The sequence below is a fragment of the Oscarella lobularis genome, chromosome 17, assembly GCF_947507565.1.
Source record: "Oscarella lobularis chromosome 17, ooOscLobu1.1, whole genome shotgun sequence".
In the NCBI taxonomy this organism is placed as follows: domain Eukaryota; kingdom Metazoa; phylum Porifera; class Homoscleromorpha; order Homosclerophorida; family Oscarellidae; genus Oscarella; species Oscarella lobularis.
Genome location: NC_089191.1, coordinates 742612 through 767820, shown reverse-complemented (window position 1 = coordinate 767820; position 25209 = coordinate 742612). Strand labels below are relative to the sequence as shown.

The 25209-nt window shown below is 33.4% G+C and overlaps 2 protein-coding genes across 2 annotated transcripts; one reads left to right on the top strand and one right to left on the bottom strand.

Moving 5' to 3' along the window:
• Window positions 1–276: 276 nt before the first annotated feature.
• On the bottom strand, window positions 277–23545 carry LOC136197515 (uncharacterized). The gene is made up of 21 exons (XM_065987296.1): window positions 23462–23545; window positions 23282–23413; window positions 22995–23213; window positions 22917–22941; window positions 22782–22870; window positions 22664–22728; window positions 22579–22613; window positions 22366–22526; window positions 22255–22310; window positions 22137–22191; window positions 21965–22039; window positions 21852–21906; window positions 21711–21800; window positions 21230–21649; window positions 21058–21181; window positions 20930–20999; window positions 957–1010; window positions 839–895; window positions 627–781; window positions 521–575; window positions 277–466 (listed from the first exon to the last, which is right to left on the bottom strand). The coding sequence occupies exons 1-21, from the start codon at window positions 23501–23503 to the stop codon at window positions 410–412; spliced, it is 2091 nt and encodes a 696-aa protein (XP_065843368.1). The 5' UTR covers window positions 23504–23545; the 3' UTR covers window positions 277–409.
• Window positions 23518–25185, top strand: LOC136197520 (peptidyl-prolyl cis-trans isomerase-like). Its single transcript, XM_065987303.1, has 11 exons — window positions 23518–23578; window positions 23635–23733; window positions 23785–23855; window positions 24008–24089; window positions 24163–24257; window positions 24315–24444; window positions 24501–24580; window positions 24636–24741; window positions 24790–24865; window positions 24917–24983; window positions 25034–25185. The coding sequence occupies exons 1-11, from the start codon at window positions 23548–23550 to the stop codon at window positions 25103–25105; spliced, it is 909 nt and encodes a 302-aa protein (XP_065843375.1). The 5' UTR covers window positions 23518–23547; the 3' UTR covers window positions 25106–25185.
• Window positions 25186–25209: the final 24 nt, after the last annotated feature.

Here is a 25209-nt window from a genome sequence, read left to right as displayed (position 1 = left end):
AGACGTCTGGTTTCACTTGGGACAACTAAAAATATTGGACCCTCGTTCAGATCTAAAATCAATCAAATCAAATAACCTCTCATGCTTCAATCTTATTTACTATAGGATTTGACGGCTCGATCTTTTCAGAACAGAAAGCCATTCTATATTTAAAGCCCGAGCCATCGTCCAAGACATTCGTTTGGCCGAACCGTTTCGACAGCGTCGTAGCACGGCACCCTACAGTACGCAAAAAAGAACGTCGAATTCTTCTAGGTGGCGCGGACAAAAGGTATCTACGTTGCTCATTATCGATATGACTTCTGACACAAAATAGCAATCATGCATGTGTACTTGGTACTGATAAGAGATAACAATGTCATATTCAGTGTGAACACAACAACTAAGAAGTAAACATCGGTCTGCCGTCTCACGCTTCTGCGTCTGTGCTTCCCTGATACAGCAATTGCAGCACATCGGCAACGAGCTGCAAAACGAGTCAAAGATTTGATTCCGTCACGTTGCAGAAAACGTACTGTACCTCATTGTCGATTCCATCCAGCGCCATGTCAGCCATAGTGTCCAATATTTCCGTGCTAAACCAACACCTTTTACTGTCATTCGAAAGTCTGTCATTTTCGACTTGCCTTTTCTTCTGATGGGCAATCACTTCCTCCAAAAAATCTCGACCTATCTTGGAACATTCGAGATCCTGCAACTGATTCAAGACAGATCTGTGGCGCAAAGAAAGCTTCTCAATCGCGCCGCACAGCTCGTTGACAGACTGAGACATCTCGGGAATCTAATAGAAAAACGTTAGGAGGGTTAGGGATACAAACCCCTAGACATATGAGAGCACCTGCTTCCCTGAACGGTGTTCCTTCTCCACGTCGGAATCAAAGCCTAATGCTGTGCCCTGACCGAAAACCAATAAATTTATTGAATGATTAATTGAAGTCGTATCGTCGTCCGCTTACGCTATCCCCTGATGTTGACTGATACGTATCGTGAAACGTTCCGTCTCTTATTGACTAGAAAATATCGGTACAGTACTGTGTGTGCTCTACCTAAATATTAAATTCAGGGCCTAATGTTTAATTCTTAGGACCTAAATTGAAGGCCTAATATTTAATTCTAAGGGCCTATATATTAAATTAAGGGCCTAATCTTTAATTCTTAGGGCCTAAATATTAAATTGAAGGCCTAAATATTAAATTGAAGGCCTAATCTTTAATTCTAAGAGCCTAAATAATAAATTGAGGGCCTAATCTTTGATTCTTAGCGCCTAAATAATAAATTGAGGACCTAATCTTTGATTCTTAGGGCCTAAGCAATAAATTGAGGGCCTAATCTTTGATTCTTAGAGCGTAAATAATAAATTGAGGGCCTAATCTTTGATTCTTACAGCCTAAATAATAAATTGAGGGCCTAATCTATGATTCTTAGGACCTAAATATTAAATTGAAACCCTAATCTTTTATTCTAAGAGCCTAAATAATAAATTGAGGGCCTAATCTTTGATTCTCAGAGCCTACAAAATAATTTGAGGGCCTAATCTTTTATTCTAAGAGCCTAAATAATAAAATGAGGGCCTAATCTTTGATTCGTAGAGCTTAAATAATAAATTGAGGGCCTAATCTTTGATTCTTAGAGCCTAAAAAATAAATTGAGGACCTAATATTTGATTCTTAGGGCCTAAATAATAAATTGAAGGCCTAATCTTTGATTATTAGAGCCTAAATAATAAAATGAGGGCCTAATCTTTGATTCTTAGAGCTTAAATAATAAAATGAGGGCCTAATCTTTGATTCTTAGCGCCTAAATAATAAATTGAGGACCTAATCTTTGATTCTTAAGGCCTAAATAATAAATTGAGGGCCTAATTTTTGATTCTTAGAGACTAAATAATAAATTGAGGGCCTAATCTTAGATTCTTAGGACCTAAATATTAAATTGAAAGCCTAATCTTTTATTCTCAGATCCTAAATAATAAATTGAGGGCCTAATCTTTGATTCTTAGAGCCTAAATAATAAATTGAAGGCATAATCTTTGATTCTTAAAGACTAAATAATGAATTGAGGGCCTAATCTTTCATTCTAAGAGCCTAAATAATAAAATGAGGGCCTAATCTTTGATTCTTAGGGCCTAAATAATAAATTGAGGGCATAATCTTTGATTATTAGATCCTAAATAATAAATTGAGGGCCTAGTCTTTAATTGTTAGAGCCTAAACAATAAATTGAGGGCCCAATCTTTGATTCTCAGGGCCTAAATAATAAATTGAGGACCTAATCTTTGATTCTTACAGACTAAAAAATAAATTGAGGGCCTAATCTTTGATTCTAAGAGACTAAATAATAAATTGAGGGCCTAATCTTAGATTCTTAGGGCCTAAATAATAAATTGAGGGCCTAATCTTTGATTCTTAGAGCTCAAATATTAAATTGAGGGCTTGACCTTTGATTCTTAGAGCGTAAATAATAAATTGAGGGCCTAATCTTTGATTCTTACAGCCTAAATAATAAATTGAGGGCCTAATCTTTGATTCTTAGGACCTAAATATTAAATTGAAAGCCTAATCTTTTATTCTAAGATCCTAAATAATAAATTGAGGGCCTAATCTTTGATTCTTAGAGCCTAAATAATAAATTGAGGGCCTAATCTTTGATTCTAAGAGCCTAAATAATAAATTGAGGGCCTAATCTTTGATTCCTACAGCCTAAATAATAAATTGAGGGCCTAATCTTTGATTCTTAGGACCTAAATATTAAATTGAAAGCCTAATCTTTTATTCTTAGAGCCTAAATAATAAATTGAGGGCCTAATCTTTGATTCTTAGAGCGTAAATAATAAATTGAGGGCCTAATCTTTGATTCTTAGAGACTAAATAATAAATTGAGGGTCTAATCTTAGATTCTTAGGGCCTAAATAAGAAATTGAGGGCCTAATCTTTGATTCTTAGAGCTCAAATATTAAATTGAGGGCTTAACTTTTGATTCTTAGAGCGTAAATAATAAATTGATAGCCTAATCTTTGATTCTTACAGCCTAAATAATAAATTGAGGGCCTAATCTTTGATTCTTAAGGCCTAAATAATAAATTGAGGGCATAATCTTTGATTATTAGATCATAAATAATAAATTGAGGGCCTAGTCTTTAATTGTTAGAGCCTAAACAATATATTGAGGGCCCAATCTTTGATTCTCAGGGCCTAAATAATAAATTGAGGACCTAATCTTTGATTCTTACAGACTAAATAATAAATTGAGGGCCTAATCGTTGATTCTTAGAGACTAAATAATAAATTGAGGGCCTAATCTTAGATTCTTAGGGCCTAAATAATAAATTGAGGGCCTAATCTTTGATTCTTAGAGCTCAAATATTAAATTGAGGGCTTGACCTTTGATTCTTAGAGCGTAAATAATAAATTGAGGGCCTAATCTTTGATTCTTACAGCCTAAATAATAAATTGAGGGCCTAATCTTTGATTCTTAGGACCTAAATATTAAATTGAAAGCCTAATCTTTTATTCTAAGATCCTAAATAATAAATTGAGGGCCTAATCTTTGATTCTTAGAGCCTAAATAATAAATTGAGGGCCTAATCTTTGATTCTAAGAGCCTAAATAATAAATTGAGGGCCTAATCTTTGATTCCTAAAGCCTAAATAATAAATTGAGGGCCTAATCTTTGATTCTTAGGACCTAAATATTAAATTGAAAGCCTAATCTTTTATTCTAAGATCCTAAATAATAAATTGAGGGCCTAATCTTTGATTCTTAGAGCGTGAATAATAAATTGAGGGCCTAATCTTTGATTCTTACAGACTAAATAATAAATTGAGGGCCTAATCTTTGATTCTTAGAGACTAAATAATAAATTGAGGGCCTAATCTTAGATTCTTAGGGCCTAAATAATAAATTGAGGGCCTAATCTTTGATTCTTAGAGCTCAAATATTAAATTGAGGGCTTAACCTTTGATTCTTAGAGCGTAAATAATAAATTGAGGGCATAATCTTTGATTCTTAGAGCCTAAATAATAAATTGAGGGCCTAATCTTTGATTCTTAGGGCCTAAATAATAAATTGAGGGCATAATCTTTGATTATTAGATCCTAAATAATAAATTGAGGGCCTAGTCTTTAATTGTTAGAGCCTAAACAATAAATTGAGGGCCCAATCTTTGATTCTCAGGGCCTAAATAATAAATTGAGGACCTAATCTTTGATTCTTACAGACTAAATAATAAATTGAGGGCCTAATCTTTGATTCTTAGAGACTAAATAATAAATTGAGGTCCTAATCTTTGATTCTTAGAGACTAAATAATAAATTGAGGTCCTAATCTTTGATTCTTAGAGACTAAATAATAAATTGAGGGCCTAATCTTTGATTCTTAGAGCCTAAATAATAAATTGAGGGCCTAATCTTTGATTCTAAGAGCCTAAATAATAAATTCAGGGCCTAATCTTTGATTCCTAAAGCCTAAATAATAAATTGAGGGCCTAATCTTTGATTCTTAGGACCTAAATATTAAATTGAAAGCCTAATCTTTTATTCTAAGATCCTAAATAATAAATTGAGGGCCTAATCTTTGATTCTTAGAGCGTGAATAATAAATTGAGGGCCTAATCTTTGATTCTTACAGACTAAATAATAAATTGAGGGCCTAATCTTTGATTCTTAGAGACTAAATAATAAATTGAGGGCCTAATCTTAGATTCTTAGGGCCTAAATAATAAATTGAGGGCCTAATCTTTGATTCTTAGAGCTCAAATATTAAATTGAGGGCTTAACCTTTGATTCTTAGAGCGTAAATAATAAATTGAGGGCATAATCTTTGATTCTTAGAGCCTAAATAATAAATTGAGGGCCTAATCTTTGATTCTTAGGGCCTAAATAATAAATTGAGGGCATAATCTTTGATTATTAGATCCTAAATAATAAATTGAGGGCCTAGTCTTTAATTGTTAGAGCCTAAACAATAAATTGAGGGCCCAATCTTTGATTCTAAGGGCCTAAATAATAAATTGAGGACCTAATCTTTGATTCTTACAGACTAAATAATAAATTGAGGGCCTAATCTTTGATTCTTAGAGACTAAATAATAAATTGAGGTCCTAATCTTTGATTCTTAGAGACTAAATAATAAATTGAGGTCCTAATCTTTGATTCTTAGAGACTAAATAATAAATTGAGGTCCTAATCTTAGATTCTTAGGGCTTAAATAATAAATTGACGGCCTAATCTTTGATTCTTAGAGCTCAAATATTAAATTGAGGGCTTAACCTTTGATTCTTAGAGCGTAAATAATAAATTGAGGGCCTAATCTTTGATTCTTACAGCCTAAATAATAAATTGAGGGCCTAATCTTTGATTCTTAGGACCTAAATATTAAATTGAAAGCCTAATCTTTTATTCTAAGATCCTAAATAATAAATTGAGGGCCTAATCTTTGATTCTTAGAGCCTAAATAATAAATTGAGGGCCTAATCTTTGATTCTAAAAGCCTAAATAATAAATTGAGGGCATAATTTTGATTCTCAGGGCCTAAATAATAATTTGAGGGTCTAATCTTTTATTCTAAGAGCCTATATAATAAATTGAGGGCCTAACCTTTGATTCTTAGGACCTAAATAATAAATTGAGGGCCTAATCTTTGATTCTTAGAGCCTAAATAATAAATTGAGGACTTAATCTTTGATTCTTAGGGCCTAAGCAATAAATTGAGGGCCTAATCTTTGATTCTTAGAGCGTAAATAATAAATTGAGGGCCTAATCTTTGATTCTTATACCCTAAATAATAAATTGAGGGCCTAATCTTTGATTCTAAGAGCCTAAATAAAAAATTGAGGGCCTAATTTTGATTCTCTGAGCCTAAATAATAATTTGAGGGCCTAATCTTTGATTCTTAGAGCTTAAATAATAAATTGAGGGCCTAATCTTTGATTCTTAGAGCCTAAATAATAAATTGAGGACCTAATCTTTGATTCTTCGAGCCTAAATAATAAATTGAGGGCCTAATCTTTGAATCTTACAGCCTAAATAATAAATTTAGGGCATAATCTTTGATTCTGAGGACCTAAATATTAAATTGAAAGCCTAATCTTTATTCTAAGATCCTAAATAATAAATTGAGGGCCTAATCTTTGATTTTTAGAGCCTAAATATTAAATTGATGGCCAAATTTTGATTCTCAGAGTCTAAATAATACTTTGAGTGTCTAATCTTTTATTCTAAGAGCCTAAATAATAAATTGAGGGCCTAATCTTTGATTCTTAGAGACTAAATAATAAATTGAGGGCCTAATCTTAGATTCTTAGGGCTTAAATAATAAATTGAGGGCCTAATCTTTGATTCTTAGAGCTCAAATATTAAATTGAGGGCTTAACCTTTGATTCTTAGAGCGTAAATAATAAATTGAGGGCCTAATCTTTGATTCTTACAGCCTAAATAATAAATTGAGGGCCTAATCTTTGATTCTTAGGACATAAATATTAAATTGAAAGCCTAATCTTTTATTCTAAGATCCTAAATAATAAATTGAGGGCCTAATCTTTGATTCTTAGAGCCTAAATAATAAATTGAGGGCCTAATCTTTGATTCTAAGAGCCTAAATAATAAATTGAGGGCAAAATCTTTGATTCCTACAGCCTAAATAATAAATTGAGGGCCTAATCTTTGATTCTTAGGACCTAAATATTAAATTGAAAGCCTAATCTTTTATTCTAAGATCCTAAATAATAAATTGAGGGCCTAATCTTTGATTCTTAGAGCGTAAATAATAAATTGAGGGCCTAATCTTTGATTCTTACAGACTAAATAATAAATTGAGGGCCTAATCTTTGATTCTTAGAGACTAAATAATAAATTGAGGGCCTAATCTTAGATTCTTAGGGCCTAAATAATAAATTGAGGGCCTAATCTTTGATTCTCAGAGCTCAAATATTAAATTGAGGGCTTAACCTTTGATTCTTAGAGCGTAAAAACTAAATTGAGGGCCTAATATTTGATTCTTACAGCCTAAATAATAAATTGAGGGCCTAATCTTTGATTCTTAGGGCCTAAATAATAAATTGAGGGCATAATCTTTGATTATTAGATCCCAAATAATAAATTGAGGGCCTAGTCTTTAATTGTTAGAGCCTAAACAATAAATTGAGGGCCCAATCTTTGATTCTCAGGGCCTAAATAATAAATTGAGGACCTAATCTTTGATTCTTACAGACTAAATAATAAATTGAGGGCCTAATCTTTGATTCTTAGTGACTAAATAATAAATTGAGGGCCTAATCTTAGATTCTTAGTGCCTAAATAATAAATTGAGGGCTTAGTCTTTGATTCTTAGAGCTCAAATATTAAATTGAGGGCTTAACCTTTGATTCTTAGAGCGTAAATAATAAATTGAGGGCATAATCTTTGATTCTTACAGCCTAAATAATAAATTGAGGGCCTAATCTTTGATTCTTAGGACCTAAATATTAAATTGAAAGCCTAATCTTTTATTCTAAGATCCTAAATAATAAATTGAGGGCCTAATCTTTGATTCTTAGAGCCTAAATAAGAAATTGAGGGCCTAATCTTTGATTCTAAGAGCCTAAATAATAAATTGAGGGCCTAATCTTTGATTCTCAGGGCCTAAATAATAATTTGAGGGTCTAATCTTTTATTCTAAGAGCCTAAATAATAAATTGAGGGCCTAACCTTTCATTCTTAGGACCTAAATAATAAATTGAGGGCCTAATCTTTGATTCTTACAGCCTAAATAATAAATTGAGGGCTTAAACTTTGATTCTTAGGACCTAAATATTAAATTGAAAGCCTAATCTTTTATTCTAAGAACCTAAATAATAAATTGAGGGCCTAATCTTTCATTCTTAGAGTCTAAATAATAAATTGAGGGCCTAATCTTTGATTCTAAGAGCCTAAATAATAAATTGAGGGCATAATTTTGATTCTTAGAGACTAAATAATAAATTGAGGGCCTAATCTTAGATTCTTAGGGCCTAAATAATAAATTGAGGGCCTAATCTTTGATTCTCAGAGCTCAAATATTAAATTGAGGGCTTAACCTTTGATTCTTAGAGCGTAAAAAATAAATTGAGGGCCTAATATTTGATTCTTACAGCCTAAATAATAAATTGAGGGCCTAATCTTTGATTCTTAGGGCCTAAATAATAAATTGAGGGCATAATCTTTGATTATTAGATCCTAAATAATAAATTGAGGGACTAGTCTTTAATTGTTAGAGCCTAAACAATAAATTGAGGGCCCAATCTTTGATTCTCAGGGCCTAAATAATAAATTGAGGACCTAATCTTTGATTCTTACAGACTAAATAATAAATTGAGGGCCTAATCTTTGATTCTTAGAGACTAAATAATAAATTGAGGGCCTAATCTTAGATTCTTAGGGCCTAAATAATAAATTGAGGGCTTAGTCTTTGATTCTTAGAGCTCAAATATTAAATTGAGGGCTTAACCTTTGATTCTTAGAGCGTAAATAATAAATTGAGGGCCTAATCTTTGATTCTTACAGCCTAAATAATAAATTGAGGGCCTAATCTTTGATTCTTAGGGCCTAAATAATAAATTGAGGGCATAATCTTTGATTATTAGATCCTAAATAATAAATTGAGGGACTAGTCTTTAATTGTTAGAGCCTAAACAATAAATTGAGGGCCCAATCTTTGATTCTCAGGGCCTAAATAATAAATTGAGGACCTAATCTTTGATTCTTACAGACTAAATAATAAATTGAGGGCCTAATCTTTGATTCTTAGAGACTAAATAATAAATTGAGGGCCTAATCTTAGATTCTTAGGGCCTAAATAATAAATTGAGGGCTTGGTCTTTGATTCTTAGAGCTCAAATATTAAATTGAGGGCTTAACCTTTGATTCTTAGAGCGTAAATAATAAATTGAGGGCATAATCTTTGATTCTTACAGCCTAAATAATAAATTGAGGGCCTAATCTTTGATTCTTAGGACCTAAATATTAAATTGAAAGCCTAATCTTTTATTCTAAGATCCAAAATAATAAATTGAGGGCCTAATCTTTGATTCTTAGAGCCTAAATAATAAATTGAAGGCATAATCTTTGATTCTTAGAGCCTAAATAATAAATTGAGGACCTAATATTTGATTCTTAGGGCCTAAATAATAAATTGAGGGCCTAATCTTTGATTCTTAGAGCTCAAATATTAAATTGAGGGCTTAACCTTTGATTCTTAGAGCGTAAATGATAAATTCAGGGCCTAATCTTTGATTCTTAGAGCCTAAATAATAAATTGAGGGCCTAATCTTTGATTCTAAGAGCCTAAATAATAAATTGAGGGCAAAATCTTTGATTCCTACAGCCTAAATAATAAATTGAGGGCCTAATCTTTGATTCTTAGGACCTAAATATTAAATTGAAAGCCTAATCTTTTATTCTAAGATCCTAAATAATAAATTGAGGGCCTAATCTTTGATTCTTAGAGCGTAAATAATAAATTGAGGGCCTAATCTTTGATTCTTACAGACTAAATAATAAATTGAGGGCCTAATCTTTGATTCTTAGAGACTAAATAATAAATTGAGGGTCTAATCTTAGATTCTTAGGGCCTAAATAATAAATTGAGGGCCTAATCTTTGATTCTTAGAGCTCAAATATTAAATTGAGGACTTAACTTTTGATTCTTAGAGCGTAAATAATAAATTGATGGCCTAATCTTTGATTCTTACAGCCTAAATAATAAATTGAGGGCCTAATCTTTGATTCTTAAGGCCTAAATAATAAATTGAGGGCATAATCTTTGATTATTAGATCATAAATAATAAATTGAGGGCCTAGTCTTTAATTGTTAGAGCATAAACAATAAATTGAGGGCCCAATCTTTGATTCTCAGGGCCTAAATAATAAATTGAGGACCTAATCTTTGATTCTTACAGACTAAATAATAAATTGAGGGCCTAATCTTTGATTCTTAGAGACTAAATAATAAATTGAGGGCCTAATCTTAGATTCTTAGGGCCTAAATAATAAATTGAGGGCCTAATCTTTGATTCTTAGAGCTCAAATATTAAATTGAGGGCTTGACCTTTGATTCTTAGAGCGTAAATAATAAATTGAGGGCCTAATCTTTGATTCTTACAGCCTAAATAATAAATTGAGGGCCTAATCTTTGATTCTTAGGACCTAAATATTAAATTGAAAGCCTAATCTTTTATTCTAAGATCCTAAATAATAAATTGAGGGCCTAATCTTTGATTCTTAGAGCCTAAATAATAAATTGAGGGCCTAATCTTTGATTCTAAGAGCCTAAATAATAAATTGAGGGCCTAATCTTTGATTCCTAAAGCCTAAATAATAAATTGAGGGCCTAATCTTTGACTCTTAGGACCTAAATATTAAATTGAAAGCCTAATCTTTTATTCTAAGATCCTAAATAATAAATTGAGGGCCTAATCTTTGATTCTTAGAGCGTGAATAATAAATTGAGGGCCTAATCTTTGATTCTTAGAGACTAAATAATAAATTGAGGGTCTAATCTTAGATTCTTAGGGCCTAAATAATAAATTGAGGGCCTAATCTTTGATTCTTAGAGCTCAAATATTAAATTGAGGACTTAACTTTTGATTCTTAGAGCGTAAATAATAAATTGATGGCCTAATCTTTGATTCTTACAGCCTAAATAATAAATTGAGGGCCTAATCTTTGATTCTTAAGGCCTAAATAATAAATTGAGGGCATAATCTTTGATTATTAGATCATAAATAATAAATTGAGGGCCTAGTCTTTAATTGTTAGAGCATAAACAATAAATTGAGGGCCCAATCTTTGATTCTCAGGGCCTAAATAATAAATTGAGGACCTAATCTTTGATTCTTACAGACTAAATAATAAATTGAGGGCCTAATCTTTGATTCTTAGAGACTAAATAATAAATTGAGGGCCTAATCTTAGATTCTTAGGGCCTAAATAATAAATTGAGGGCCTAATCTTTGATTCTTAGAGCTCAAATATTAAATTGAGGGCTTGACCTTTGATTCTTAGAGCGTAAATAATAAATTGAGGGCCTAATCTTTGATTCTTACAGCCTAAATAATAAATTGAGGGCCTAATCTTTGATTCTTAGGACCTAAATATTAAATTGAAAGCCTAATCTTTTATTCTAAGATCCTAAATAATAAATTGAGGGCCTAATCTTTGATTCTTAGAGCCTAAATAATAAATTGAGGGCCTAATCTTTGATTCTAAGAGCCTAAATAATAAATTGAGGGCCTAATCTTTGATTCCTAAAGCCTAAATAATAAATTGAGGGCCTAATCTTTGACTCTTAGGACCTAAATATTAAATTGAAAGCCTAATCTTTTATTCTAAGATCCTAAATAATAAATTGAGGGCCTAATCTTTGATTCTTAGAGCGTGAATAATAAATTGAGGGCCTAATCTTTGATTCTTACAGACTAAATAATAAATTGAGGGCCTAATCTTTGATTCTTAGAGACTAAATAATAAATTGAGGGCCTAATCTTAGATTCTTAGGGCCTAAATAATAAATTGAGGGCCTAATCTTTGATTCTTAGAGCTCAAATATTAAATTGAGGGCTTAACCTTTGATTCTTAGAGCGTAAATAATAAATTGAGGGCATAATCTTTGATTCTTAGAGCCTAAATAATAAATTGAGGGCCTAATCTTTGATTCTTAGGGCCTAAATAATAAATTGAGGGCATAATCTTTGATTATTAGATCCTAAATAATAAATTGAGGGCCTAGTCTTTAATTGTTAGAGCCTAAACAATAAATTGAGGGCCCAATCTTTGATTCTCAGGGCCTAAATAATAAATTGAGGACCTAATCTTTGATTCTTACAGACTAAATAATAAATTGAGGGCCTAATCTTTGATTCTTAGAGACTAAATAATAAATTGAGGTCCTAATCTTTGATTCTTAGAGACTAAATAATAAATTGAGGTCCTAATCTTAGATTCTTAGGGCTTAAATAATAAATTGAGGGCCTAATCTTTGATTCTTACAGACTAAATAATAAATTGAGGTCCTAATCTTTGATTCTTAGAGACTAAATAATAAATTGAGGTCCTAATCTTAGATTCTTAGGGCTTAAATAATAAATTGAGGGCCTAATCTTTGATTCTTAGAGCTCAAATATTAAATTGAGGGCTTAACCTTTGATTCTTAGAGCGTAAATAATAAATTGAGGGCCTAATCTTTGATTCTTACAGCCTAAATAATAAATTGAGGGCCTAATCTTTGATTCCTAAGACCTAAATATTAAATTGAAAGCCTAATCTTTTATTCTAAGATCCTAAATAATAAATTGAGGGCCTAATCTTTGATTCTTAGAGCCTAAATAATAAATTGAGGGCCTAATCTTTGATTCTAAGAGCCTAAATAATAAATTGAGGGCATAATTTTGATTCTCAGGGCCTAAATAATAATTTGAGGGTCTAATCTTTTATTCTAAGAGCCTATATAATAAATTTAGGGCATAATCTTTGATTCTGAGGACCTAAATATTAAATTGAAAGCCTAATCTTTATTCTAAGATCCTAAATAATAAATTGAGGGCCTAATCTTTGATTTTTAGAGCCTAAATATTAAATTGATGGCCAAATTTTGATTCTCAGAGTCTAAATAATACTTTGAGTGTCTAATCTTTTATTCTAAGAGCCTAAATAATAAATTGAGGGCCTAATCTTTGATTCTTAGAGACTAAATAATAAATTGAGGGCCTAATCTTAGATTCTTAGGGCTTAAATAATAAATTGAAGGCCTAATCTTTGATTCTTAGAGCTCAAATATTAAATTGAGGGCTTAACCTTTGATTCTTAGAGCGTAAATAATAAATTGAGGGCCTAATCTTTGATTCTTACAGCCTAAATAATAAATTGAGGGCCTAATCTTTGATTCTTAGGACCTAAATATTAAATTGAAAGCCTAATCTTTTATTCTAAGATCCTAAATAATAAATTGAGGGCCTAATCTTTGATTCTTAGAGCCTAAATAATAAATTGAGGGCCTAATCTTTGATTCTAAGAGCCTAAATAATAAATTGAGGGCATAATTTTGATTCTCACGGCCTAAATAAAAATTTGAGGGTCTACTCTTTTATTCTAAGAGACTATATAATAAATTGAGGACCTAATCTTTGATTCTTAGGGACTAAATAATAAATTGAGGGCCTAATCTTAGATTCTTAGAGCCTAAATAATAAATTGAGGGCCTAATCTTTGATTCTTAGAGCTCAAATATAAAATTGAGGGCTTAACCTTTGATTCTTAGAGCGTAAATAATAAATTGAGGGCCTAATCTTTGATTCTTACAGCCTAAATAATAAATTGAGGGCCTAATATTTGATTCTTAGGACCTAAATATTAAATTGAAAGCCTAATCTTTTATTCTAAGATCCTAAATAATAAATTGAGGGCCTAAACTTTGATTCTTAGAGCGTAAATAATAAATTGAGGGCCTAATCTTTGATTCTAAGAGCCTAAATAATAAATTGAGGGCAAAATCTTTGATTCCTACAGCCTAAATAATAAATTGAGGGCCTAATCTTTGATTCTTAGGACCTAAATATTAAATTGAAAGCCTAATCTTTTATTCTAAGATCCTAAATAATAAATTGAGGGCCTAATCTTTGATTCTTAGAGCGTAAATAATAAATTGAGGGCCTAATCTTTGATTCTTACAGACTAAATAATAAATTGAGGGCCTAATCTTTGATTCTTAGAGACTAAATAATAAATTAAGGGTCTAATCTTAGATTCTTAGGGCCTAAATAATAAATTGAGGGCCTAATCTTTGATTCTTAGAGCTCAAATATTAAATTGAGGGCTTAACTTTTGATTCTTAGAGCGTAAATAATAAATTGATGGCCTAATCTTTGATTCTTACAGCCTAAATAATAAATTGAGGGCGTAATCTTTGATTCTTAAGGCCTAAATAATAAATTGAGGGCATAATCTTTGATTATTAGATCATAAATAATAAATTGAGGGCCTAGTCTTTAATTGTTAGAGCATAAACAATAAATTGAGGGCCCAATCTTTGATTCTCAGGGCCTAAATAATAAATTGAGGACCTAATCTTTGATTCTTAAAGACTAAATAATAAATTGAGGGCCTAATCTTTGATTCTTAGAGACTAAATAATAAATTGAGGGCCTAATCTTAGATTCTTAGGGCCTAAATAATAAATTGAGGGCCTAATCTTTGATTCTTAGAGCTCAAATATTAAATTGAGGGCTTGACCTTTGATTCTTAGAGCGTAAATAATAAATTGAGGGCCTAATCTTTGATTCTTACAGCCTAAATAATAAATTGAGGGCCTAATCTTTGATTCTTAGGACCTAAATATTAAATTGAAAGCCTAATCTTTTATTCTAAGATCCTAAATAATAAATTGAGGGCCTAATCTTTGATTCTTAGAGCCTAAATAATAAATTGAGGGCCTAATCTTTGATTCTAAGAGCCTAAATAATAAATTGAGGGCCTAATCTTTGATTCCTAAAGCCTAAATAATAAATTGAGGGCCTAATCTTTGACTCTTAGGACCTAAATATTAAATTGAAAGCCTAATCTTTTATTCTAAGATCCTAAATAATAAATTGAGGGCCTAATCTTTGATTCTTAGAGCGTGAATAATAAATTGAGGGCCTAATCTTTGATTCTTACAGACTAAATAATAAATTGAGGGCCTAATCTTTGATTCTTAGAGACTAAATAATAAATTGAGGGCCTAATCTTAGATTCTTAGGGCCTAAATAATAAATTGAGGGCCTAATCTTTGATTCTTAGAGCTCAAATATTAAATTGAGGGCTTAACCTTTGATTCTTAGAGCGTAAATAATAAATTGAGGGCATAATCTTTGATTCTTAGAGCCTAAATAATAAATTGAGGGCCTAATCTTTGATTCTTAGGGCCTAAATAATAAATTGAGGGCATAATCTTTGATTATTAGATCCTAAATAATAAATTGAGGGCCTAGTCTTTAATTGTTAGAGCCTAAACAATAAATTGAGGGCCCAATCTTTGATTCTCAGGGCCTAAATAATAAATTGAGGACCTAATCTTTGATTCTTACAGACTAAATAATAAATTGAGGGCCTAATCTTTGATTCTTAGAGACTAAATAATAAATTGAGGTCCTAATCTTTGATTCTTAGAGACTAAATAATAAATTGAGGTCCTAATCTTAGATTCTTAGGGCTTAAATAATAAATTGAGGGCCTAATCTTTGATTCTTAGAGCTCAAATATTAAATTGAGGGCTTAACCTTTGATTCTTAGAGCGTAAATAATAAATTGAGGGCCTAATCTTTGATTCTTACAGCCTAAATAATAAATTGAGGGCCTAATCTTTGATTCTTAGGACCTAAATATTAAATTGAAAGCCTAATCTTTTATTCTAAGATCCTAAATAATAAATTGAGGGCCTAATCTTTGATTCTTAGAGCCTAAATAATAAATTGAGGGCCTAATCTTTGATTCTAAGAGCCTAAATAATAAATTGAGGGCATAATTTTGATTATCAGGGCCTAAATAATAATTTGAGGGTCTAATCTTTTATTCTAAGAGCCTATATAATAAATTGAGGGCCTAACCTTTGATTCTTAGGACCTAAATAATAAATTGAGGGCCTAATCTTTGATTCTTAGAGCCTAAATAATAAATTGAGGACCTAATCTTTGATTCTTAGGGCCTAAGCAATAAATTGAGGGCCTAATCTTTGATTCTTAGAGCGTAAATAATAAATTGAGGGCCTAATCTTTGATTCTTACACCCTAAATAATAAATTGAGGGCCTAATCTTTGATTCTAAGAGCCTAAATAAAAAATTGAGGGCCTAATTTTGATTCTCTGAGCCTAAATAATAATTTGAGGGCCTAATCTTTGATTCTTAGAGCCTAAATAATAAATTGAGGGCCTAATCTTTGATTCTTAGGACCTAAATATTAAATTGAAAGCCTAATCTTTTATTCTAAGATCCTAAATAATAAATTGAGGGCCTAATCTTTGATTCTTAGAGCCTAAATAATAAATTGAGGGCCTAATCTTTGATTCTTACAGACTAAATAATAAATTGAGGGCCTAATCTTTGATTCTTACAGACTAAATAATAAATTGAGGTCCTAATCTTTGATTCTTAGAGACTAAATAATAAATTGAGGTCCTAATCTTAGATTCTTAGGGCTTAAATAATAAATTGAGGGCCTAATCTTTGATTCTTAGAGCTCAAATATTAAATTGAGGGCTTAACCTTTGATTCTTAGAGCGTAAATAATAAATTGAGGGCCTAATCTTTGATTCTTACAGCCTAAATAATAAATTGAGGGCCTAATCTTTGATTCTTAAGACCTCAATATTAAATTGAAAGCCTAATCTTTTATTCTAAGATCCTAAATAATAAATTGAGGGCCTAATCTTTGATTCTTAGAGCCTAAATAATAAATTGAGGGCCTAATCTTTGATTCTAAGAGCCTAAATAATAAATTGAGGGCATAATTTTGATTCTCAGGGCCTAAATAATAATTTGAGGGTCTAATCTTTTATTCTAAGAGCCTATATAATAAATTTAGGGCATAATCTTTGATTCTGAGGACCTAAATATTAAATTGAAAGCCTAATCTTTATTCTAAGATCCTAAATAATAAATTGAGGGCCTAATCTTTGATTTTTAGAGCCTAAATATTAAATTGATGGCCAAATTTTGATTCTCAGAGTCTAAATAATACTTTGAGTGTCTAATCTTTTATTCTAAGAGCCTAAATAATAAATTGAGGGCCTAATCTTTGATTCTTAGAGACTAAATAATAAATTGAGGGCCTAATCTTAGATTCTTAGGGCTTAAATAATAAATTGAAGGCCTAATCTTTGATTCTTAGAGCTCAAATATTAAATTGAGGGCTTAACCTTTGATTCTTAGAGCGTAAATAATAAATTGAGGGCCTAATCTTTGATTCTTACAGCCTAAATAATAAATTGAGGGCCTAATCTTTGATTCTTAGGACCTAAATATTAAATTGAAAGCCTAATCTTTTATTCTAAGATCCTAAATAATAAATTGAGGGCCTAATCTTTGATTCTTAGAGCCTAAATAATAAATTGAGGGCCTAATCTTTGATTCTAAGAGCCTAAATAATAAATTGAGGGCATAATTTTGATTCTCAGGGCCTAAATAAAAATTTGAGGGTCTACTCTTTTATTCTAAGAGACTATATAATAAATTGAGGACCTAATCTTTGATTCTTAGAGACTAAATAATAAATTGAGGGCCTAATCTTAGATTCTTAGAGCCTAAATAATAAATTGAGGGCCTAATCTTTGATTCTTAGAGCTCAAATATAAAATTGAGGGCTTAACCTTTGATTCTTAGAGCGTAAATAATAAATTGAGGGCCTAATCTTTGATTCTTACAGCCTAAATAATAAATTGAGGGCCTAATATTTGATTCTTAGGACCTAAATATTAAATTGAAAGCCTAATCTTTTATTCTAAGATCCTAAATAATAAATTGAGGGCCTACACTTTGATTCTTAGAGCCTAAATAATAAATTGAGGGCCTAATCTTTGATTCTAAGAGCCTAAATAATAAATTGAGGGCAAAATCTTTGATTCCTACAGCCTAAATAATAAATTGAGGGCCTAATCTTTGATTCTTAGGACCTAAATATTAAATTGAAAGCCTAATCTTTTATTCTAAGATCCTAAATAATAAATTGAGGGCCTAATCTTTGATTCTTAGAGCGTAAATAATAAATTGAGGGCCTAATCTTTGATTCTTACAGACTAAATAATAAATTGAGGGCCTAATCTTTGATTCTTAGAGACTAAATAATAAATTGAGGGCCTAATCTTAGATTCTTAGGGCCTAAATAATAAATTGAGGGCCTAATCTTTGATTCTCAGAGCTCAAATATTAAATTGAGGGCTTAACCTTTGATTCTTAGAGCGTAAAAAATAAATTGAGGGCCTAATATTTGATTCTTACAGCCTAAATAATAAATTGAGGGCCTAATCTTTGATTCTTAGGGCCTAAATAATAAATTGAGGGCATAATCTTTGATTATTAGATCCTAAATAATAAATTGAGGGCCTAGTCTTTAATTGTTAGAGCCTAAACAATAAATTGAGGGCCTAGTCTTTAATTGTTAGAGCCTAAACAATAAATTGAGGGCCCAATCTTTGATTCTCAGGGCCTAAATAATAAATTGAGGACCTAATCTTTGATTCTTAGAGCCTAAATAATAAATTGAGGGCCTAATCTTTGATTCTAAGAGCCTAAATAATAAATTGAGGGCCTAATCTTTGATTCCTAAAGCCTAAATAATAAATTGAGGGCCTAATCTTTGACTCTTAGGACCTAAATATTAAATTGAAAGCCTAATCTTTTATTCTAAGATCCTAAATAATAAATTGAGGGCCTAATCTTTGATTCTTAGAGCGTGAATAATAAATTGAGGGCCTAATCTTTGATTCTTACAGACTAAATAATAAATTGAGGGCCTAATCTTTGATTCTTAGAGACTAAATAATAAATTGAGGGCCTAATCTTAGATTCTTAGGGCCTAAATAATAAATTGAGGGCCTAATCTTTGATTCTTAGAGCTCAAATATTAAATTGAGGGCTTAACCTTTGATTCTTAGAGCGTAAATAATAAATTGAGGGCATAATCTTTGATTCTTAGAGCCTAAATAATAAATTGAGGGCCTAATCTTTGATTCTTAGGGCCTAAATAATAAATTGAGGGCATAATCTTTGATTATTAGATCCTAAATAATAAATTGAGGGCCTAGTCTTTAATTGTTAGAGCCTAAACAATAAATTGAGGGCCCAATCTTTGATTCTCAGGGCCTAAATAATAAATTGAGGACCTAATCTTTGATTCTTACAGACTAAATAATAAATTGAGGGCCTAATCTTTGATTCTTAGAGACTAAATAATAAATTGAGGTCCTAATCTTTGATTCTTAGAGACTAAATAATAAATTGAGGTCCTAATCTTAGATTCTTAGGGCTTAAATAATAAATTGAGGGCCTAATCTTTGATTCTTAGAGCTCAAATATTAAATTGAGGGCTTAACCTTTGATTCTTAGAGCGTAAATAATAAATTGAGGGCCTAATCTTTGATTCTTACAGCCTAAATAATAAATTGAGGGCCTAATCTTTGATTCTTAGGACCTAAATATTAAATTGAAAGCCTAATCTTTTATTCTAAGATCCTAAATAATAAATTGAGGGCCTAATCTTTGATTCTTAGAGCCTAAATAATAAATTGAGGGCCTAATCTTTGATTCTAAGAGCCTAAATAATAAATTGAGGGCATAATTTTGATTATCAGGGCCTAAATAATAATTTGAGGGTCTAATCTTTTATTCTAAGAGCCTATATAATAAATTGAGGGCCTAACCTTTGATTCTTAGGACCTAAATAATAAATTGAGGGCCTAATCTTTGATTCTTAGAGCCTAAATAATAAATTGAGGACCTAATCTTTGATTCTTAGGGCCTAAGCAATAAATTGAGGGCCTAATCTTTGATTCTTAGAGCGTAAATAATAAATTGAGGGCCTAATCTTTGATTCTTACACCCTAAATAATAAATTGAGGGCCTAATCTTTGATTCTAAGAGCCTAAATAAAAAATTGAGGGCCTAATTTTGATTCTCTGAGCCTAAATAATAATTTGAGGGCCTAATCTTTGATTCTTAGAGCCTAAATAATAAATTGAGGGCCTAATCTTTGATTCTTAGGACCTAAATATTAAATTGAAAGCCTAATCTTTTATTCTAAGATCCTAAATAATAAATTGAGGGCCTAATCTTTGATTCTTAGAGCCTAAATAATAAATTGAGGGCCTAATCTTTGATTCTTACAGACTAAATAATAAATTGAGGGCCTAATCTTTGATTCTTACAGACTAAATAATAAATTGAGGTCCTAATCTTTGATTCTTAGAGACTAAATAATAAATTGAGGTCCTAATCTTAGATTCTTAGGGCTTAAATAATAAATTGAGGGCCTAATCTTTGATTCTTAGAGCTCAAATATTAAATTGAGGGCTTAACCTTTGATTCTTAGAGCGTAAATAATAAATTGAGGGCCTAATCTTTGATTCTTACAGCCTAAATAATAAATTGAGGGCCTAATCTTTGATTCTTAGAGCCTAAATAATAAATTGAGGGCCTAATTTTGATTCTCAGGGCCTAAATAATACTTTGAGGGTCTAATCTTTTATTCTAAGAGCCTAAATAATAAATTGAGGGCCTAACCTTTGATTCTTAGGACCTAAATATTAAATTGAGGGCCTAATCTTTGATTCTTACAGCCTAAATAATAAATTGAGGGCCTAATCTTTGATTCTTAGGACCTAAATATTAAATTGAAAGCCTAATCTTTTATTCTAAGATCCTAAATAATAAATTGAGGACCTAATCTTTGATTCTTAGATCCTAAATAATAAATTGAGGGCCTAATCTTTGATTCTTAGAGCCTAAATAAAAAATTGAGGGCCTAATCTTTGATTCTTAGAGCGTAAGAAATAAATTGAGGGCCTAATCTTTGATTCTTAGAGCCTAAATAATAAATTGAGGGCCTAATCTTTGATTCTCAGGTCCTAAATAATAAAATGAGGGCCTAATCTTTTATTCTAAGAGCCTAAATAATAAATCGAGGGCCTAATCTTTGATTCTTAAAGCCTAAATAATAAAATGAGGGCCTAATCTTTAATTCTTAGAGCCTAAATAATAAATTAAGGGCCTAATCTTTGATTCTTAGGGCCTAAATATTAAATTGAAAACCTAATCTTTAATTCTTAGAGCCTAAATATCAAATTGAGGGCCTAATCTTTAATTCTGAGGACCTAAATATTAAATTGAAGGCCTAATCTTTAATTCTTCGGACCTAAATAATAAATTGAAGGCCTAGGAATGTAGAGGTTAACCCACTTTCAAAAGAGACGCAAAAACGTTGTCTCTTGCGTCACTGTGCTGCGTAGAAGCGGGAATCATTATAGGACTGAAATAAGACACCGTTTCAAAATGCATGATCTTTATCATTGGAGTCGTCGACTTACTCGTTTAGAGACAGATCGTATTCTTCGCCAATTGAAGACTCCACTGGTAGCTCCTTCTCGGCGTCTATCTCCATTTCAGACGTCTCTTCGTCCTCCACTTCGTCGTCGCCCGGCTCCTCGTTGGCTACGTACGAGATAGTCGACATAGTATCTTACGCACGTACTCACATACATAAACAAGAAGAGACCCTCTTCTTTAACTTCAGAGAAGGCCTGACGGAAGGCTTTAGAGGACTTGGAGACGGAAAACCCTGCTGACGACCGCGTACAGTCGCAACAGGAGTCTTTGTCGGCGGCGGCGGCGGCGGCTGAGCGCGAAGAGAGGGCTGCGGAGAATTCTCCTTCTCCGCGTCTCCGTCATCATCTTCCAAATCGGGAATCTCTATCGTCCGACGGACGGCGTATCGCTTGGCGGGTATCCCAGCCGAAATCATCTCTCGCTTTCTCAGTTGACCTTCCTCTTTTTCTCGTATCTCACTCGAGGCCATCGCTTGCTTGTTTGGAAGTGATTTCGCTCGAACTGCCGCTTCTTTTCTCGCTTTTCTGCTCGGTTCAATATTATCGAAAATTTCCACGACGGAACCCACACGATCTGGAATCGAAAATAAATAAATAAATAAATAAAATCGTTTAGGTGTGATGACCTCTCGTACCATTACGCGAGAGGAGAAAGGCAACTTGCTCAGTTTCAGACGACGATAAAACCACTTCGCGATATGGTTTGCCTTCCGCGTCTATAATATCTGTACAAGACAAATGATACACCTCGATTATCCCTATTTCACCAGTCATACCTCGACTTCGGATATCCGTCACTTCCGACCCATTGACGACGACAAACCGATGTCGCTATAGATAAAAAACCACTAGACTAAGAAAAAAGAAGTCGAACGAGTGCGTAACAAACCTCGTCGCGCTTTGGGAAATAAAGAACAACAGACTTGCTTCCGTAATTGAAATACACGTGTGCATCATTGAAAGGCTATATAGCAAGAGTCATACTTGGTAAACTGTATAAAAATATATATACTCAGGCGGTCAGTCTCTTTGCCCGTAGTACATATAAGAACACTACTTACCTCTTTACTTCCGCCAGTAACGATTCTGACTTTATCCACCTTGGCCGAAGTCACGCTGTCACAGACATCATCATTCCCAATAGTATTTTGAGTCAGTCGACCTATATAGCAGACGAACCTGTACTTTCGCGACGCCGTTTTCCTGTTGAGATCTAGGAGAAACTCCATAAGATCCTATTTCAAAACGGTCACGTTTGATTTATTGCTGAAAAGAGCGAGCACGACTCACTGCCTCGTTCAAGCTCGTTCTCTCGAGTCTTGACGTTCCCAACGCGAAGAATTTGGCAGCCAAAGACGAATTCAATAGACACTTAGCTATTCTCTTGATGTCGTTCTTAGTCCTTAGAAAATAAACGAGCAGTTCGAGAACGCTTTTCTGAAGATAGACATCTAGAGAAAGAACTCCCAATAAAAAAAACTATTTAGACACTTGATCGCGTACCGCCCAAGTCGTGCATATTCGACGCAAGTCGACAACTAAGAAAAACAATCAAAAAGAAGGCAAACCTATATACATAGTATAGTACACTGATTTGGTGATCTCAATGTAGACGTGGCGGCTCCTGAGAATATCAAGACACACGTTCACTTCCTTGAATATAATACATATCCACTCTACTCTGCACTTCTTTCATGAGATCTCACTTTCTTGGCGGCCAAATGATCCCGAATTTTACAGTGCGAGAGTCGCTCGATAAGAGGAAGCACGTATTCAAACACGACAGCGTCCGTTCCTCAAAAAAAAAATGAAGCACGCGCTCAATAATCTCCAGCCTCTACCATCGAGCGAATAATCGGCTATGATCTAAATTCAGAACATGATTTATGACGTCAAATGAAAAGGTTTCGTGCTCATACCTTCACTGCATCGAGCACTTTCTTCAACGCATTCGAACTCTTCCATTGATGGGTGCCGTGCACGAGGTCGTTCAGCTTCGTCACAAGGCCGTTGGAAATGAATCGCGAAAAACACGATTTTCCGCCTCCTCTGTGCGGGCGCTGATGCGGAAATTGAGCCAAATCGTGCAAGATATCAACGAGCGCGCGAATGTTCTTGGAATTTTGCAAAGACACCTCCTATTTTTAAATTAGATACGAAATCCAAATGTTTCTTTTTAGATCTCTATACTTTTAGTCTCTCCTACCCTTTCGAGAATGCGTAGGAAGTTGTCGTTGAAGCGCTTGCTGTATTTTTGCTCCCGATCGACGACGATTCGACTCAATTCGGCGAACAAATCGCCGCCTTTGCTCGATAACGAACGAAACAATGACTCCAACTAAAGACGACTTTTCGAAACAACAAAACCGTTGCGCTTGAAACGCACTCGGCCATCACAATGGTCCGAAATCAGCGAATCTTCCTCCATGAGAGAACGAGCGATTGGTCTAGCGTACGCTAAACTGAGTGGAAATGCCAGCGAATAAACGAGTGCTCTATGTTGGTTAGTTTTCGCCCGTCGTATCTCCTTGGTAACGGAATTAAAAAGTCCGCTCTAAGGTGGCGTGGCTGAAGAAGTCGACGAGAAAATCCTTCACGCCGCCTTCATTCCATTCGGAGACATTAGGGACATCCAAATGCCCCTGGAGTACAACTCAGGTGCGCTAGCAGCGTCCAGAGAAGTCTTACTGTACGTTTCGACTTCTCCAGGCAAGCACAGAGGCTTCGCTTTCGTAGAATTCGAAAGCGCGGAAGACGCGGCAGCTGCGCAGGATAACATGGTTAGTACAATATGTGACGTCAATTTTTTAGTACAGTAGTACGTACGTCTGTTTCGGATCAAACGATAACGTGCACGCTAGAGAGAAATTAGGATTTTTGATTTGTATTAATATTGGGGTATAGAATATTTCGGTTTTTTTCTCTCTGACAGCACGAGTCTGAATTGTATGGTCGGACTATTCGAGTTAACGTTGCAAAACCGGATCGCGTCAGGGAAGGAAACGATCAACCAGGTTAATTAATTAATAAATAATATAAAAGCAGAGAGACTTGGACTCATTGAGAACAACTTTTATCTCACCTTAGTGTGGGCTGAAGAAAACTGGATTAAGAAATATGTGGGAACGGCCGAAGAAGGAAATGGAGAACAGAAAAAGGAGACGTCAGCTGAAGAAACAGACGTAGAGAAGCAACAGACTTGCAGCATGCGCCTTCCTCTCTAGTATCTCGTTTTTCAGGGTTCTGGCGAACCGGCTGCTAAAAAGTCTAGAATGAATCCCAATGTATTTATGGATATATCAATTGGCGATAAGGCTGCTGGGAGGATTGTCATGCTCCTGAGAGCGGACGTTGTGCCAAAGACTGCAGGTACGTTCAGTAGTGAGGATAGAGAATTGCTTATAATTATTATAATTACGTGGCAGAAAATTTCCGAGTTTTGTGTACGGGAGAAGAGGGTTACGGATATAAGGACAGCACGATTCATAGGATAATTCCACAGTTTGTACGTGCTAGGTTTTTTCCCCCCAGCCGTGATAGAGTAGAGTTTCTTTGATTAGATGTGTCAGGGTGGAGATTTCATTAATCATAACGGAACTGGGGGAAAGTCTATATATGGGTCTAAATTTGAGGACGAGAATTTCGTGTTGAAACACACTGGGCCAGGTGAGAGCAGACACATACGTAATAATTTTACGAAGGGTCTTCGTTAAGGAGTTCTTTCCATGGCCAATTCCGGAACTAACAGTAACGGCTCCCAATTTTTCATCTGCACAGAGAAAACGGATTGGTACTATACGTTAACTCGTACTTTTGCGCATCAACATATTTATTCTATCAGGCTTGACGACAAGCACGTTGTCTTTGGACAGGTCATAGAGGGAATGGACGTTGTACGAAAAATGGAGGTACGTTCTATGTACACATAGAACTTTTTACGTGGAAAAGGCTCTATTAGGTCGTTGGAACGCAGTCGGGAAAGACGAGCAGGCGAGTTGTTATAACCGATTGCGGTGAACTGACACCATAGCTATTGAGCTAGGTACTGGGCTAGATACCAAACTTGGGCAGTTGGGTTTCTAAAAATTAGATCAGTTGAGTTGGAGTGTATTAGAGTGAGCCATAGCCTGTCCG

What these genes read in the sequence shown, in the direction of transcription:
- LOC136197515 (XM_065987296.1), bottom strand. Translation starts at nt 23,503, where the DNA reads ATGGAGGAAGATTCGCTGATTTCGGACCATTGTGATGGCCGA. An exon ending in AAGTGCTCGATGCAGTGAAG is followed by an intron (nt 22,942 to 22,994) that starts GTATGAGCACGA and finishes TTCTGAATTTAG; the next exon opens with ATCATAGCCGATTATTCGCT. An exon ending in ACGGCGTCGCGAAAGTACAG is followed by an intron (nt 22,192 to 22,254) that starts GTTCGTCTGCTA and finishes TGTCTGTGACAG; the next exon opens with CGTGACTTCGGCCAAGGTGG.
- LOC136197520 (XM_065987303.1), top strand. Translation starts at nt 23,548, where the DNA reads ATGCCAGCGAATAAACGAGTGCTCTATGTTG. An exon ending in TAAACGAGTGCTCTATGTTG is followed by an intron (nt 23,579 to 23,634) that starts GTTAGTTTTCGC and finishes GTCCGCTCTAAG; the next exon opens with GTGGCGTGGCTGAAGAAGTC. An exon ending in CGTTGTGCCAAAGACTGCAG is followed by an intron (nt 24,445 to 24,500) that starts GTACGTTCAGTA and finishes ATTACGTGGCAG; the next exon opens with AAAATTTCCGAGTTTTGTGT.